Genomic DNA, 17,230 nt, shown 5'->3' with positions numbered 1-17,230 from the left:
TATGTCTTTTTATCTTTTTCTGCCAAATTTCAGACTATGGTGGGTGTGAGCAAGTGGCCAATTTGAGTCTTGCCCATCTGGCCCAGGCTGAGCCTGTCACTTGGATTCAGAAAGTGCTCTGGTTGCATCCAGGCAGGAGGACCCTGCAGGAGGCCTGCTGGGCACGTCGCTGGACAGCTTCACTGTGGACACTGGCGAGGAGACGGGGGCCACCAGAAATCGGAGGCAGCTGGGCTGGACACCCCTGTTCCCTGGGCCCAAACCAACATGCACTCGGTGCTTCATAGCCACCTGGGCCTAAAGAAATTGTTTAAAGGATGTCAGATGTCCAAGGGAAGAATGCATTCACTGGGTAACTATCAAAGGTTCCCTGAAGGCTGAGATGGGGAAAGGGTGTGCTCAACACTACAGGGCAGACATCCCGTCTCCCCAGCATGTTGCTCTATCTTTTGGTAGAGAAAGAACTAGGTGACAATACAAAACTGAAGAGGACAAAATAAATAAGTTGCAATGAGCCAACTGGGTCTTATCATGAGCTGTTCTAAGCACTTGTATACACCAATAACCCTCACAACCCTCCACGGTAGTTTCCATTGTTCTACCGACTATGTGCGGAAGAAGCAGAGTTTGGTGTTTGAACCCACACAGCAGCCCCGTTGCCGTTACTCCTAACCTCTGCTCTAGGCCACTTTCTCTCTTAATGGATTACTTGTAATTTAATTTGCGAGTAAAAATAATGAGCTTATAAACACAACTTGACGTCATAACACAATGATTCATAAATTCAAAAATAGCCTAGAAATTGGATTACACCTACTTGGCAAACTATATAAATAGTGCAGATTCACAGGCAGCACATGACCGGCAAAGGTCGCTGAATGAGCTGTGCTTTTGGATGAGTTACACGCCTGCTTCAGCAAGAGGGTATGGACGTTTCATTTGAACTTTGACTCTTAAAGTAATTCTTAAAAATTATTGTCTTACATTCTGTTGATGCAAATATGAATCACCATGTACTGCAAACTAAGTCAGTAGTGAAGCAAAACTGTCCATGCATCTGTCGCTGACCCCCAAGCCACTCCAAGGCCCAGTGGCTGAAAACAAACCCCGCTTTGCTGCCCTGTCTCACCATTTTCTGGGTTAGAAAGCCAAGCATATCCAGGCTGGCTGAGCCTTCCGTTTCACGTGGTGGTGACTGGAGTCACCTGACTAGAGTTGGCAGGGCTGTCCGGAGGCTTCAGGACAGCTGTGCTCATGTGCCCGCTCCGTGGTGGGCAGGCTGGGACGGCAAGCTCCCCTCCCCCCTCTCCCTCCCCGCAGTCTCAGGCCTTCTCCACATAGGGCCTCCAGCACAGTAGTCAGGCTCCCACATGGCAGATCAGGGCTCCACGGGCCACTGTGAGGCTGCCAGTCTTCTTCAAGGCTGGAGTGGAGCTGGCACAGCGCCCCTCTGCCGTTCTCTTTTGAGCAAGTAGTCGCAGATCAATGCAGATTCAAGGGTTGCAGGAACAGACTCGGCCTCTTGATGTAGGAGTGTCAAAAAATTTGTGGCCATTTAAAAATATATATACATTTTATTGATTTTTTACAGAGAGGAAGGGAGAGGGATAGAGAGTTAGAAACATCGATGAGAGAGAAACATCAATCAGCTGCCTCCTGCACACCTCCTACTGGGGATGTGCCCACAACCAAGGTACATGTCCTCGACCGGAATCAAACCTGGGACCTTTCAGTCCGCAGGCCGACGCTCTATCCACTGAGCCAAACCAGTTAGGGCTGTGGCCATTTTTAATCTGTTATTCAAAGTAATAGTACTTTATAGCACTTCATAGTTTAAGAGTCTGAGGAAGCTATGACTGGCTCAAGGTCATCTCCAGGAGGTGTTGATTGCACAGTATCCTTCCTGAGGAAGGTGGGGCTTCTGATGACCTGCCAGTGGGCATGCGCAGTAGGGGCTTTGAGCAGGGCATGGCAGCCAGTCTTCTCAATAGAAAGCTGGATTAATGTCCTCGTAAACTCTGGTACTACTCTAATTCTAGTTTACAAATGCCAGGTTTTCACAACCCTTGCTAGCTCACTATAACCTCGCATGAAAAGGGGACTCTGGGGCCCTTGGCCATCTGGAGGGCCCCAGAGCACAGCCTGAGACAAAGAGCTGGTGCCTGTGGTTTTTGTGGAGACGATTCCAGGAAGTAGGAGTGAGCACAGAGAGTGAGGTGGGGAAGAAGGGAAGGTCAAAAACGGGTGGGGACTCAGCGTCATCAAAGTAGTGGTTGTGGGCATCAGGCTCCATTTCAATTAGAGTTCACAGAGGCCTCCAGAATTGTTCACCTAAAGGACAGAGGGTGGACACTGCTCCCACTCCCTGTGGGCGAAGGTGGTCTGGGAGGTATTAACTCTCCTTTACTTTGGGGCAAGGTGGGAGCAGTGGAGGTGGGGGGCACCCAAGATGTACAAGGAATTCTAGGACAGGAGGACCGAATTTGACACAAGATGTTGTCAGCACGAGCTAAGCCTGAGCTCAGTGGAACTGCCCACCGTCACTATGGTCGAAGTCCAGTGGGTCAAGGGCTGACATCCTCCAGCCCCGTTGATCTCTGTGACATGGATGGGACACAGCATTTGTGCGGTGGCTGGTATATAGATGGCTCGGCCATGGATCCCCTTCAGACAGAATTCTGGAGTGAGCCCAGTGTTTTGAAATCCATTACCAATACCTGCTCAGTTGTCTACTACTCTGTAATCTTTTAAAAAAAATATATTTTATTGATTTTTACAGAGAGGAAGGGAGAGGGATAGAGAGTTAGAAACATCGATGAGAGAGAAACATCCATCAGCTGCCTCCTGCACACCCCCTACTGGGGATGTGCCTGCAACCAAGGTACATGCCCTTGACCGGAATCGAACCTGGGACTCTTCAGTCCACAGGCCGACGCTCTAGCCACTGAGCCAAACTGGTCAGGACTGCTCTGTAATCTTGATCAAGTTATTTAACACATCTGTGCCTCAGTTTCCTCATTTCTCCAGTGACGATAAACCCTCTGGGTGACTGGGAATTAAATGGTGTTCTAAAAGAATGAACATGGGCTGACTCAGCAGTGAGTGTCCTAATATTGGTGCCCTTCTCCTTGTCTCTAGGGGAGAAGGTAGGAACACAGTCCCTCTAAAGGGGGATAGAATGGGGTTAAGGTCTAAGGCAGACACAGATACAGCAGTGTCATGGCTCCCTTAAGGGTGAGGTTATTTCCAAGCAAGGAGATTCGGGGAGGCATGGGGATGTGACATCAGTAGGATGAGAGGGAGGGAAGATGTGCAGGAATGCCATGAGCTAAGGCTCAAGTAGTCTTGCTAGAAAAATTAGTTGAGCGTCTGCTGTGTGCTTGTCCTGAGCTAGGTGCTGAGGAGTCATCAGCCATCAGAACAGACATAGTCCCTGCCCCATGGTGCTCTCAGAAGTGACAAAACAGGGCCTGTGTGGGCAGGTGCAGTTCGTGCTGTTGGTCTGGAGCCCAGGGCATGAGATGGAGTGGTCCAGAGCCAGGACAAGATGGGTGGGACCACATGCAGGCCTGTACATGGAAGAGGTGGGTTCCATACCCATGGCCATTCCTGAGCAGCTGTTCACTCAGCAACCCATAGAATGGGGGGCAGGGAGGAGGATGGAGGAACGTCGGTCTGCAGGCCATTAAGGCCCATGAAGTCATTTGGTCTGGCCCTGCCAAGGCTAGGGATGAGTTAATTAAATGTTTGACGAAATAGAGCAGGCTAATTTTTAAGTTGATAATTTTGTATGGCCCACAAAAATGATGTTATAAATATCCAAATGACCCTCGGCAGAAAAAAGGTTCCCCACCCCTGCCTTAGACTAAGGATACCAGGGGGTGCCAACCTGATATACAACCTCCACCCTGCCCTTCTCCACCAAGGAGCTGGCCACCTGCTTCTCATTGCCTTTGCTGTGAAGCTCTGGCAAAGGGGTGGCTGCTTGACATCACTGGCTCCCTTTAGAGCAGCACCCCTACCTCCTGCACCCCAACATCCATAAGCATCTATCTATTTGTTGGTTAAAAGTGAACCTCCAGATAGCACAACAGGCCTGTTCCCTCACTCTGGCACCCTGTGGAGGCTTTCAGTAAACGGCTTTTTTAAAAAAAAATATATTTTATTTTATTTTTTACAGAGAGGAAGGGAGAGGGATAGAGAGTCAGAAACATCAATGAGAGAGAAACATTGATCAGCTGCCTCCTGCACACCTCCCACTGGGGATGTGCCCGCAACCAAGGTACATGCCCTTGACCGGAATTGAACCTGGGACCCTTCAGTCTGCAGGCCAACGCTCTAGCCACTGAGCCAAACCAGTTAGGGCAGTAAATGGCTTTTTTAAGGTTTACATTTAAAAATTTTCTTTAACTGCAGTAAAATACATGTGACACAAAACGTACCATCTTAACCATTTAAATTTTTTTAAACTAAATTTATTAGGGTGATATTGGCTAATAGGAGCATGTAGGCCTCAAGTGTACATTTCTACAATATATTATCTGTATATTGCATTGTGTGTTTCCCACCCAAAGTCACATCTTTCATCACCACATATTTGACCCCTTCACCCATTACTACTTCTCCCCAATCCCTTTCCCCCTGGTAACCACCATACCGTTGTCTGTCTATGAGTTGTTCTTTGTCTTGTTTGTTCATTTGTTGCTTTCAGTTTTATATCTCACATGTGAGTAAATCATATGGTTCTTGACTTTTTCTGTCTGACTTATTTCGCTTATCATGATATTCTCAACAATATTATCCATGTTGTTGCAAATGGCAGTATTTCATCTTTTCTTATGGCTGAGTATTATATATGTAACGAGAGGCCCGGTGCATGAAATTCGTGCACGGGAAGGGGGTCCTCTCAGCTTGGCCTGCACCCTCTCCAATCTGGGACCCCTCAGGAACTTTGGCTCCTAACCGCTCACCTGCCTGCCAGCCTGATTCCCCTAACTGCTCTCCCCTGCCTGCCTGATCACCTCTAACCACCTCTGCCATGGCCCCTGTGGTTTTGTGTCTCCAATCTGGCCCCCAGCAGCCCCAGCACCACGATGGCAGGGCTTGGGGCTGCTGGGTGCTGGCCTCCCTGCGTGTTTGTGTCTCTGATCCAGCCCCCAGTAGCCCCACCACTGAGGTGGCGGGGCTTGGTGCTGCTGGGTGCAAGGTCCCCCTGTGGGTTTGTATTTCTGATCCTGCCCCTAGCAGCCCCACCACTGCAGTGGCTGGCCTTGGGTCTGCTGGGTGCCAGGGCTGCTGGGTGCCAGTCCTGCGGGTTTGTGTCTCTGATCCTCCCAGCAGCTCCAAGCACCATGGTGGCGGGGCTTGGGCCTGCTGGGTGCCGGGCTCCCTGCGTGTTTGTGTCTCCAATCAGGCCCCCAGCAGCCCCAGTGCCAGGGTGGTGGGCCTTGTGGCTGCTGGGTGCCGGCCTCCCGGTGTGTTTGTGTCTCTGATCCGGCCCCCAGCATCCCCAAGCACCGCCGGGCCGCTATGGCATCACCATCTTTGTTGGGTTAATTTGCGTACTCATCCTGATTGGCTGGTGGGCGTAGCAGAGTGACGACCATTTGAATATTTCTCTTTTATTAGTGTAGATGAGTGGCCAGATTATTATGACCACCTGACATTTATAGGCAAATTAGCTATAATTTCGCACTGAAGTTGCTAGAGGGTCAGACCATTATAAATAGGGAAGCAGGTTGTTTACCACAACAGTAGAAGTGATTTTTTTCTGAAGGTATGGGTAAACAACACAATTTAATAGCTTTTGAACGTGGGGTAATTTTTGGCGCTCGGAGCCATGGAGCGAGTACTAGCAAAGCAGCCAAAGGCCTGTTCGAACACCTTTGCTGTCTGCAGTTACCAAGAATGTACAGGAACACAAGGATTGGACAGTTGAGCATTGGAAAAAGTCATGTGGTCCAATGAATCACGTTTCCAGTTGCATCATGCAGATGGCAGAGTGAGAATTTGGCGGAAACAGCATGAAAGCATGGACCCCACATGCATGAGTACAACCCTTCAAGCTGGTGGGGGCAGTGCTGTGGTTTGGAGCATGTTTTTCTGGCATGATTTGGGCTCTTTAATTCGTGTGGAACAATGTCTGAATAGCACAACATACCTAAGTATCATTGCTGATCAGATTCATCCTGTCATGTTGATGGCATATCCCAATGGAGATGGCTTCTTCCAACAAGACAATGCGTCATGCCATGGTGCTCGTATTGTGCAGGAGTGGTTTTAAGAACATGAGGGAGACTTTACCTTGCTTAGGTGGCCCCCACAATCACTGGATCTCAATCCAATTGAGCATTTGTGGGATGAAGTTAAAAAAGCCATCAGGCAGCTGGTTCCACAACCATCAGATCTCACAAAACTGGACAGTGCTATTCATCAGGCATGGTGTCAGATTCCTCGCATCACCTTTCAACATCTCGTGGAGTCAATGTCAAGAAGAATCACCGCAGTATTGAAGGTAAAAGGTGGCCCAACAATGTACTGATGGGGTGGTCATAATAATCTGGCCACTCAAGATTATATATTTATATCTATATCTATATCTATATCTATATCTATATCTATATCTATCCATCCCACGTTCAAAGGCAGTTAAATTGCGTTGTTTACCCATATCTTCAGGAAAAAATCACTTCTACTGTTGTGGTAAACAACCTGCTTCCCTATTTATAATGGTCTGACCCTCTAGCAACTTCAGTACGAAATTATAGCTAATTTGCCTACAAATGTCTGGTGGTCATAATAATCTGGCCACTCAGTGTGTGTGTGTGTGTATATTGTCTGGTCATCCGTTCAACCAATCAAAGTGTAATATGCTAATGATATGCTAAGGCTCCTCAACGGCTCTCTGTGATGTGCACTGCCCACCAGGGGGCAGACACTCTGACCGGTAGGTTAGCTTGCTGCTGGGGTCCGGCAGATCAGGTCTGAATGAGATGGGCCAGACATGCCCTGGAGCCCTCCTATAATCCCTCCCCAGCTGGCCAACCTCCCATGTCCCTCTATGGCCCCAATTGTGCACTGGTGGGGTCCCTCAGCCAGGGCGGTGCTTTCTTGCAATCCGGGACCCCTCGGGGGATGTTGGAGAGCCAGTTTCAGCCTGATCCCACAGGCCAGGCCAAGGGACCCCACTGGTGCATGAATTTATGCAACAGGCCTCTAATATATATTTCTCACATATTCTTTATCCAATTGTCTATTGAAGAACACTTTGGTTGTCTCTGTGTCATGGCCACTATGAATAATGCTGCATGAACATAGAGGTGCATATATCTTTGTGAATAAATGTTTTAATACAAGAAGAGGAATTGGGGTAGATATCAAGAAGAGGAATTGTTGGGCCATATAGTCACTTTATTTTTAATTTTTTGAGAATCCTCCATACTGTTTCTCATAGTGTTTGTGCCAGTTACAGTCACCAACAGTGTGTGGCAGTCACATGGGAGGAAGACAGAGCTGCTCTCAGAGCTGAATGTGTGCAGCAAGCATACTGCCTTACTTGGTTAAGACTTGGCATGTTAGAGACTGACAAATAGAGTGAAGTTTGGTTTTTCAAGATGCTTTTATTCATCCTTAGGGGAGAGAGAGAGAGAGAGAGAGAGAGAGAGAGAGAGAGAGAGAGAGAAAGAGAGAGAGAGAGAGAATTGCCATAGCAAACAATAATATTATGATGTTTATTTGGGGCAGGTTTGGGGAGTGATGGAGGTAATAGTGGAAGGTTAACATCCCCTTTCCTCCCAGTTGCCTGGGACCACCGCTGCTTTTTGGTTGCATGACACTGTAACTTAACAGGCTGCCTGCAAATCCAGGCTCATGGGTGTCTCTCTCAAAGTCCAGGCTCAGTGTACGACGTCCCCTTAGTATAGAAATGATTCTCATCATGCCAGCCAGCATTTTCTAGGTGCCTCACCCTTTGAAAACCACACTCTCACTCTTGCACATGAATGCAACGCACCATCACAACATGGCTTTCCTGGTCTTGCAGCTGCCTGTGGACCAGAGAGGATGGGAGCTGGCAAAGCTGGACCCCTCAGCCATGTGCCTTTCATCCTGTGGTTGGAGCAGACTCAGGGCCTGCCCCAGCACTTCCACACAGCAGCCCAGCTCTGTCTGTTGGACTTCCCGACATGTCACAGTTCTTCCCACTGTGTTAGCTCTTCCCCCAACACTTTGCACAGGGGTAGGACTAGAAGGAGTAATAAAACTAGCCTTTTAAAAATCAAGAACCATAATGCAGCTGAGCGGGGATCAATTGTGCTGATCAGGAATGGACTGCTGTGTTAGAGGGTGTCACTGTATGGACAACCAGGCACCTCATTCTTGGCCTCTGGTTGGTCCTCACGCTGCAAATTGGCTCTTGACAACCACACAAGGAGGAAGAAGACCAGGCTGACTTTGGTGCAGAGAGCCAGATTCCAGTCCCAAGATTCAAGCCACTGTCTCAGATTAGAATTTAGACAATGAGTGTTTCACAATGCCTGTGGGTTAAATGACCTCTCACCGCAGGTCTGTCACTGGTAGGTAAAACTGCCTCATCACAGCTGAGGTCTCTTACACAGCTTCTCCCATTGGAGGAAGACCTTTCCATGGGGATGCTGGCTGGGTAACTGTGGGCAGAGTCTCGACAGCCATGAATTTCTACTTGGTTAGGCTGCTGTTGGGGCAGGCAGTGTAGACTGGAGGTTAGGGACAAGATAAAACATTCCCTCATGAGTGGCCATCACGGTCTAAAATAGATTGAGTTTTAATTACCTGTAGAAGTTCTCCTAGCTTGTATTTCCATTAGGTAGGACACAGGTTGTACAGCTCGACTTTTTAATCAGTCATAAGTCCTATCTTCACTTCTCATGGAGGGAGTAGAAGAAAATGAACAGATGCTTACAACATTGGCAGAAGGGTCAGTGATCTGTGAATGACTGTCCAGAAATAAGGCCTTACACAGTGGCCCTCCCATTATCTACTGAGTGCCTCTAGTTTGAATAACTTCAATAAAGTAAGTGAATTCAACATGTGAGTTTGGACACTTCTCTGGGTTCTAATGAGTCTGTATCAAAAGCAGCAGATCTACTTGTATGTTTCTATATCCAGATCTAAAGAAAATCTAACTTGTATACCTTCCTCCCACATACATTTGTGGAGCAGCTAATATTAACATATTGGCAATCAACGTATTTATTGAGGCTCTACCAGGTACCAAGCTGTAATTTCTCCTCATCTCTCTCTCCATATGTATATATAACCTCTAAGCCTCACCAACCCTATACAGTATCTGATATTATCACTAGTTTAGGTATAAGGGAATTGAGGTCTAGAATAAAGTACCTCCCCCAGGTTTTAACTTTTGATTCTCAATGTCATGTTCTTTCCTCTGTTCTGTGCCAGATCAAGGGTCAGACATGGGGTAAGTATAAGCCATGGCCCAGCCTTCATCCACAGGGAGCCCACCACATGGTTATTATCAAGTCCCCCAAGAGGACCCGATATTTTGACGTTTGGATCACACGGTGATTGTCCAGAAGAGGCCAGCGCTATCACCACTACACGCTGGTTGTGGGATCTTGCGAATGCTGCTTAATCTTTCTGACTCTGCCTTTTCATGATTGAACTGGGATAACAACTTCCTGCTGCAAATGATGAAAAACTGGAAAGGGGTGTGTGTGTGTGTGTGTGTGTGTGTGTGTGTGTGTGTTGCTCATCATACCTGGCACGTCAAGGGGAGCTGGCATTATTAACTCTCCGTGGCTCCCATATTTGCACAGTTGTGTCCCAAGGCTCTAAATCGCATCCAGCATCTTCCCTTCCTATATTCTAATGCATCATCCTCACAAGGTACTGACTCACATCATTCCCAGCAGATATAAAGGTCTTTCTGCCATTGGTGAAAACGCTGTGCTCCACACAGAGATGCCACCGAGATGTTAGCTTTTCCAAGCTGTTGACTTCTTTCTTGGCTTGTTTGTGCAGGTGTTGGTGGAAATACCCAAGCTAGGAGAAGAATAGCACAGCCAATTCTGGGGTCTTCTCTCCAGACAGCCTGAGCCCTGGGCACCAGAGCAGTTTTTCATCACACACACAAGACCAGAAGAGAAATATTGAAGAACTAGAAATGGCTGAAACTCAGAGCTTACTGTCCAGGTGGAGGCCTCAGCCATGTGCTCTCCCATTAAAGGTAACTATACTTGTGGTTCATTCTCTAGATTTTGAAGGAAAGAGAACAGTCTGTGGAGCCCATCAACCCTGGCCTCAAAGTCCCTTTTTGCTCTCTGTTTACTGTGTCAGGTGGAGGGAGGTTATTTAATTCCTCTGGCCCTCAGCTTTCTCATTTGCAAAAAGGAAATACATACCTGCACTGCATGGTTATTGAGAAGAATATAAAGGGGAAAGGCAAAGCCCCCAGCACAGTGCCTGGGCCACAGGCTCAGTGTTTCAGCATCCATTGTCCTCAGTCACAGATGCTTCCATGTGGTCTGAAGCTGTAAACTGAGTGTGAGGGTTCAGGGACCTCCTGGGAGGTACAGGCCAGGGTCAGCTACCATCTTTGCCCTGCCCCGGTCCATCTGGCATGAGCTACAAAATATTCTGCAGATGTTTGCTATGTGTGCTGAGTATGGAGGAGCTTAAGAGAGCTCAGGCTGGCTACTGCTAATGCTGGGTCTGGGGCCACTTAGTGAGAAGTATGGGACACATTGAGGCCAGATGCTGATTGTTTGAGAGATTTTAGGAAAGTTCACAGCTTGAGCCAAGATAGGCTGTTTGTATGGAAAAGCTACTGGGAAGGGCTTGGGTGGGCCCAAAAGTTGGGTTGGATGGTGTCTCAGGGAATCACCAGGGCAGGGCTAACAGTGTGAGTCAGATTGATGGAGACTCAGATATCATGCCCACCTGTCGGCTCTGTGGAGGGAGGGCTCAGCAAAGAAACAATGGTTTCTGCCAGCACTTCTGCCTGAGAGAAAGCTGCCCCTGCAGCCCTCTCCCTGGTGCCAGACAATTCAGTTTCTCCCGTATGTCCCTGTAACCTTTCCAGCATTTGCCCCAATGCTGGAGCTCAGAGTGAGTGAGTCTGAGTAAGTTTGTGTGTAGGCCTTTTAAGAGGAACACCTGGGACTCCATCTGCCTCCGTGTCACTCAGCCACAATCCCTGCTGGTTTTCATAGCCAGAAGTTATGGGGACTTCTCTTCTTGGCACTGGAACCCTGGGCTGGGGAGCCTGGTGTGGTGGGGCTGGGACCTCTCACTCCTCAGGATGGAACTCCACAGTCAAGATATCCTCCTGATTTATATCCACCACATGTGGGGGTGGGACCAGTCTGTTCCACTTCTTCACCCCTCCTACCAGTCTAGATGTGGCTTCTTCTTTATATCCTTAGCTATAGGACTTCTATTCAGCTACATTTCAGGTGGTTCTCAATGATGGCTGTTCTATAGTTTAGTTGTAATTCTGATGTGGTTGTGGCAGGTTCCTAGTACTGTGTTTACCTATGCCACCATCTTGACTGGAAGCTCTCAGCCTCATTTTTATCTTTTGTGGTTGAGGTAACGATGCACCTTCACAGAGCTGTAGAGGGAAAAGTGCCCAGGACTGGCTCACAGTAGGGTTCTAAGAATATTAGTTCTTTCCTAATCAGCCATCATGCTCACCTAGACAGTGTGTTGCATGAAGAGCCAGATGTGGAGTCAACAAAAGAATAATACTAACAGTGAACATTTATTGAGTACTTAACCATGGGTCAGGCAGGGTTCTGAGCACATGGATATCTATCTATATATATAAAAGCCTAAGCGACCATTACTGCTGAATGACCAGTCAACCGGTCACTATGATGTGCACTGACCACCAGGGGGCAGATGCTCAATATAGTAGGTTAGCTGTGGTCAGTGTGCTCCCACAGCTAACCTTTCGTGGCTGGCCAAATTCCCACGGTCCCTCTTCCTGGACTGAGCGAGGCGGCCCTAATCAGTTCCGATGGCCAGCCAGGCTGAGGGACCCCAGCCGTGCACGAATTTGTGCACTGGTCCTCTAGTCTCATATAAGGTTGATGATAAGCCTATGAGATAGTTACTCCTTTTATAGGTGGGGTACCTGAGGCACAGAGAGAAAAGGAACATGCTTATGGTCTCTCAGGGAGTAAATGGCAGAGCTGGGATTTGAATCTGAGAAGGAGACTTCAGAGCAGAAACTTTCACCCTGGGCCATACTTTGGAAGGCTCCTTTTGTAGGAAGTGTGGCATAGAAGGCTTCTGTTGAACTGAGAATTTTTTAGCTTATTTTATCCTGTTTAGTTTCCTATGTGTTAATTGTGTTTTCCAGCATGGTGGACTAACAAGCAGCTAACAAACCAAAGGGGGCAGATAGACAGAAAGCTAGTAGTATCTGCGGCCCCATATTCTGGGCAAAGTTTAGTAAAAGTCTCTTCCCCACTAGACAGTAGGTTGATATGGGCAGGTCTGTCTGATCACTGACATCTCCCTGGCTACTTGCACAGTGCCTGGCACATAATAAGTGTTGTTGCATGATTGGACAAATAAATAAACAATCCTACTTGGTTATTGTCACAATACCAAGCAAGTGCCTGGCACATGGTAGACAATTCTTAACTTCTGTCCGGGATTCATCCGCTGTAAAGTAGAAACCCAGTGCAGCTGCTCTTCCTGGGGACGATTGGAGGTCCTCCTGAGGTTTTCTTCTGCTCAAGAAGCTGCTGTGATCTGGTATCCAGCATGCCATCACTTTGCTGGTGTCATACATGAACCTACTGGATGACTTCAGTTCTCATAAGGATATTTGCATCTTGAGTAGAGACAGGAGGGGACTTACACTTGTTGAGTCCCTGCTATGTGCTGGGCATCATCCGCTGTCACAGTTAGAAGAGGAGCTCTCATTCCATTTCTGTGGACTGGGAACTAAGAACAGAGAGACCAAGGACTGGTCCAGGGTCATGTAGGGAGGAGCTGATAAAGCTGGGAACAAATCCCCTGTTGGCCCAACCCTGAAGCTAATGCCCCTTTTGGTGTCCAATGCTACCAGTTCCTGAGAGGTGAGAGCCAAGAGGGGCCATCTGCTTAGGCAGGGCAACTGACCTCATGCTGTTTTTATTTTTGTTTCTTTGGGTGCCGGTTCTTTTCCTCCATCACTTTCAGAAACCAATGCCAGTGGAATCTACTTTGTGGAACTGGTTAAAGAAGTTGGGTGCTAACTCTGAGGTTATGCTGGGCAAAAGGAGAGGGCAGCAGGGTGGGGCTGGAGAGAAACAAGCCAAAGGTGAGAGGGATAATCCATAGTCATGATAGAACCTGGTGCTCCCAGTCCCAAGCCCAGGATGAAGTTGGGTTGGCAAGACCTCTGTTCAGGATAGATACTTTGCATTTGGTTGGTGAACTCTTTCTGCGGACCCTGGAGGAGAGAGGAGACACCTGGGCAGGAATGATGTAACCCTACTGATCTAGGAATCTGTATAGATGTGTGTGTGTGCATACATGAAGTAACTATAAGAAAAAGATAGAGTTGGGTCTTTATCTAGGGACCTACAGGGATGTTCATGATCAACTATTAAGTTTAAAAAAGCAAGTTGCAGAATACCATGTAGTTTAATTCTACTTTTGTATCCACAAACCAAACACAAGCATACAGGACATGCCAGGCACCAGTCAGTGGGTGAGCCAGGTACCAGCCCATCGCCCTGTCCACCTATGTTGGTTATTGCTTGTGGAGAGACAGTGTGGTGCATCGATGAGACACCGATTTTCCAGCACCTGCCATGGGCCACTGCTGGGGCTGGGTACGGCTCAGCTCCCCCAAGCAACTGGTATCTTATGAGCACCTAACCTTACGCTCACGCATAACATGGGATTGGCAAGCCAGTGAATATATAAGATGGTGTCACATAGAGATGAGTAAGGGGAGACAGTGGCAGGCAAATGGGGCTCTTTAGAGGCGAGTTTCTCATTGTACTTTCAGGGTATTAGCACCGCGTGCTGTGTAGAGGGATCTACATGAAATCCATCCTTCCTGGAGGACCAGCTGCCAAGGAAGGGCCGGTCCTGCAGAGTGAGGCATGGAGCCGTGCTGGGCGCCGGGAGGGCTGCTGCTCCCACTGAGGCTCTGAGCAAATGACGGCTTCAGCAGTCCTGGCTCCCTTGCCTGGAAAAGGGATGAGTTAGCCTGGCCCACCACCCGATAGGTTCCTATCGCAGCCAGATGTCTATAGGGTCACATTGGGAACCATAAGGTGAGTTAAAAAGATAAGATTTAAAAAGGGGGAGAGATCAACCAAAGGACTTGTATGCATGCATATAAGCATAACCAATGTATACAGACACCAGGGGATGAGGGCATCAGTGGGGGGATGGGGGACAATGGGGGGATAAGGACACATTTGTAATATCTTAATCAATAAAGGAAAAAATAAAAAATAAAATAAACATGCTACTGTTTTGCCTTCATGGGAACAAACGGTGCTCCCCGTGAAGAACAGAGCGCTGGGTGAGGCCCGCCTGAGCGTCTGGGGGGCCTCTGCCGGGCCTCCTCTCTGCCCTTCCTGTGTCCACTCCCTGAGGAAGGGGGATTTACATTGTTCTCCAAAGGCCGCAGTGAAGTGAAAGGGAACTTAGCACCTTACTTCTTCTCCCCTAGAATTCCAGTGTCTTTGGCATCAACCAGGTCTCCCTGACCTTTTATGAAACAAAAAAATATATATCCTGGAGATAAATATTATTTTAAAAGGGACTTTTAAAAACTTTAAAAAACAGTTTGCCAGGGAACTGGGAGAAAGGATGAGGTTGCACAGAGATGGCTAACCTGTCCATCCAAGGAGTTCTCTGTCCTGGTCTGCAGGGCATTCAGAGCTCCTGGCCTGCGGGGTGTTCAGAGCGACGCTGGTACTCAGGCTTGGCTGCGCTCCCGCAGCGTGGCTTCCTGCCTCTCAAGGCGGCATGGCTGCACATGGGCAGGGACTCCCAGAGAGTCCTTCCTGCAGCCTCAGGACCCATGGGCATGGCATCTGTCTCCCCCCAGGTGACAGACTCCTGCAGGTAGACGGAAAAAGTCTAAGTGGCTTCGCCCACAAGCAGGCCGTGCAGTGCCTCAAGGGCTCTGGGCAGGTAAGGGCACCCTCACTCATTCCTGGGAGAGTCCCTTCCTTCCAGAGTTTCTGCACAACATTAGACACTGCAATTGCCCCTTGGTAGGAGGGGCAGGTAGGAAGCAAAACAAAACTTTCTTCTTCTTCTCTTGCTTCTTCCTTTAGCACAACTTTTCCACGTGGATGTGAAGGCCAGGAGGAAGCAGACCAATGTCCCCAAGCAGAACACTTACTGTCTATAAATAGCCTTGAACAACTTACTTGCCATTTGCCTAGATTCTGGCATCTCACAGCTGGACAGAGCTGATGGAGTGTGGCCACTGCCCCGCCTGGCTCTGGCTGCCTCTCGCCCTCTGCTCCAGCTCCCACTGACCAGTATTCCACCTGCTCCCAGGCCCTCTCCCTAACCTGCCTTTGCACATGCTGCACCCCGCCCAGTTCACACCATTCCCATCCTGCTGTGTGGTTACAAGCCACGTTGTCCTGAGATTCTGTCATTACAATGAGCCAGGAATTCAAGACTGAGCTGGAGGCACTCACCCACTAGGTGCTCTGTATATGGCGCAGTGCCCAGGCGGCATCTGGGTATTGCCACGTTGTGTTCCACCTTCTGCCCAAGGTGGCAGGCTTTGCTTGCCCCAGGGTCCTACACTGCAGGGCTAGCATCACTCTCCTGGGAACTGGGGAGCCAGCAGAGACAGAAAGGACTCCTGGGCCCCTTCTGGCAAATGCGGCTTCCTTTCCCAAAGCCATCTCCTGGTGACGGCGATTTACTTATATTGGCAGCCTCGGTTCACATATCTTGGGAACAGAATCATGACCTGTGCTAATTAACATGATTACAAAGGCACTAGGCCAGCCTAGCGGTGGTGATGACAGTAGGAACTGTCACTAGGATCGTGGGCTAAATGATACTGCAGAGGAAGAGTGTTAGTCGGGCCAAGGCCCCTGAATGAAGCTTGGCATTTCTGAAAAGCATCCAGCTGATATCTAGCCACTGGCCCTCAGCCACGCTTTGGGTAATAGGAGTTAGAATGTGTGGGGAAGAGAATGGAAATCGAACCAGAAGGAAGGGGGTCAGGTTGGCATGGGCTTGGTACACTGTGCTAGGGGTGGGACTTTAGCTGATAGGAAACAGACTCATTATCATTATGTTTTAAAATAGATTTTAGAGAGAAGCAGAGAGAGAGAAGGAGAGAGAGGGAGAGAGAAAGGGAAACATGGGTTTGTTGTTCCACTTATTTCTGCATTCACTGGTTGATTCTTGTATGTGCTCTGACCGGGGATCAAACCTGAAACCTTGGCGTATTAGGACAATGCTCTAGCCAGCTGAGCTATCCAGCTAGGTCTGCATTGGAGATTCTTAACCAAAGTGTTGCCTTTTCAATTTGTGTCTTTGATCAATCCCTGGGTAGCCACAGGAGAAGATAGGGTCCAGCAAGCCAAGGAGCTGGCCACAGTCCAGCTGGGCTTGGTGGCAGGAGAGGGAGTGGACAAGCTCTGAGGGGAAGCTTCTGATGGAGAACATTCAAGCCTTAGAAGCAAGATGGGAATTTGGAGGGCAGAGGGGAGAGCGGGACCACTGCAAGTGTGGCCCCTGGGAGATTAGAGGGACGGCTCCACGTTCTGGGGGAGCAAATGCACAGGGAGAAATGTTTTAGGCAAAACGAGGGGGAGGAAGTGAGGATGGGTGAGGGAATAAGGTGAACATGACCTTGAATACCCTGAAATAGAGGCACACACATTGCTTTCAGGAGCATTTGTCCAATAGGCAGTGGAAATATGGCTTTGGAGCCTATCAAATAAGCTGGCTTGGAGATTTTGATTTGAGATTCAAATGAAGCAGCTACTGAAAGTACCAGAAAATTAAAAAGCATTTTCAGGGTGAAGGGGGAGCCTCCCGGGTGCCATCTGAAGTATAAACCGAGTTTGTTCCCTACCCTAGATCGCAAGCCTGGTCTTAGGGAGAAGAGGCCCAGGACTGCACAGCAGTGTCCTTCTGTTAATAGCAGGACGGGCGTTGAATGCACGGCTGTTTCCTTGGCAACAGCCTTGCCTGGCAGGCCTGCAAGCTGTGTCTCGGTGACAGATGGTGA

General features: G+C 48.6%; 1 protein-coding gene across 1 annotated transcript in view; it reads left to right on the top strand.

Moving 5' to 3' along the window:
* Positions 1–17,230, top strand: part of FRMPD2 (FERM and PDZ domain containing 2) — a 54,864-nt gene that overhangs the window by 23,926 nt on the left and 13,708 nt on the right. Inside the window, 9 exon segments of the mRNA XM_023745783.1 lie at positions 34–114; positions 117–233; positions 10,021–10,032; positions 10,035–10,225; positions 10,548–10,564; positions 13,178–13,243; positions 14,037–14,101; positions 15,068–15,183; positions 17,103–17,226. Of these exon segments, the coding sequence (XP_023601551.1) occupies positions 34–114; positions 117–233; positions 10,021–10,032; positions 10,035–10,225; positions 10,548–10,564; positions 13,178–13,243; positions 14,037–14,101; positions 15,068–15,183; positions 17,103–17,226 (789 nt within the window).

This window comes from Myotis lucifugus, unplaced genomic scaffold, assembly GCF_000147115.1.
Source record: "Myotis lucifugus unplaced genomic scaffold, Myoluc2.0 scaffold_581, whole genome shotgun sequence".
Classification (NCBI taxonomy): domain Eukaryota; kingdom Metazoa; phylum Chordata; class Mammalia; order Chiroptera; family Vespertilionidae; genus Myotis; species Myotis lucifugus.
Note: the sequence above shows the minus strand (reverse complement) of the source record. Positions and strands in the feature narration are given on the sequence as shown.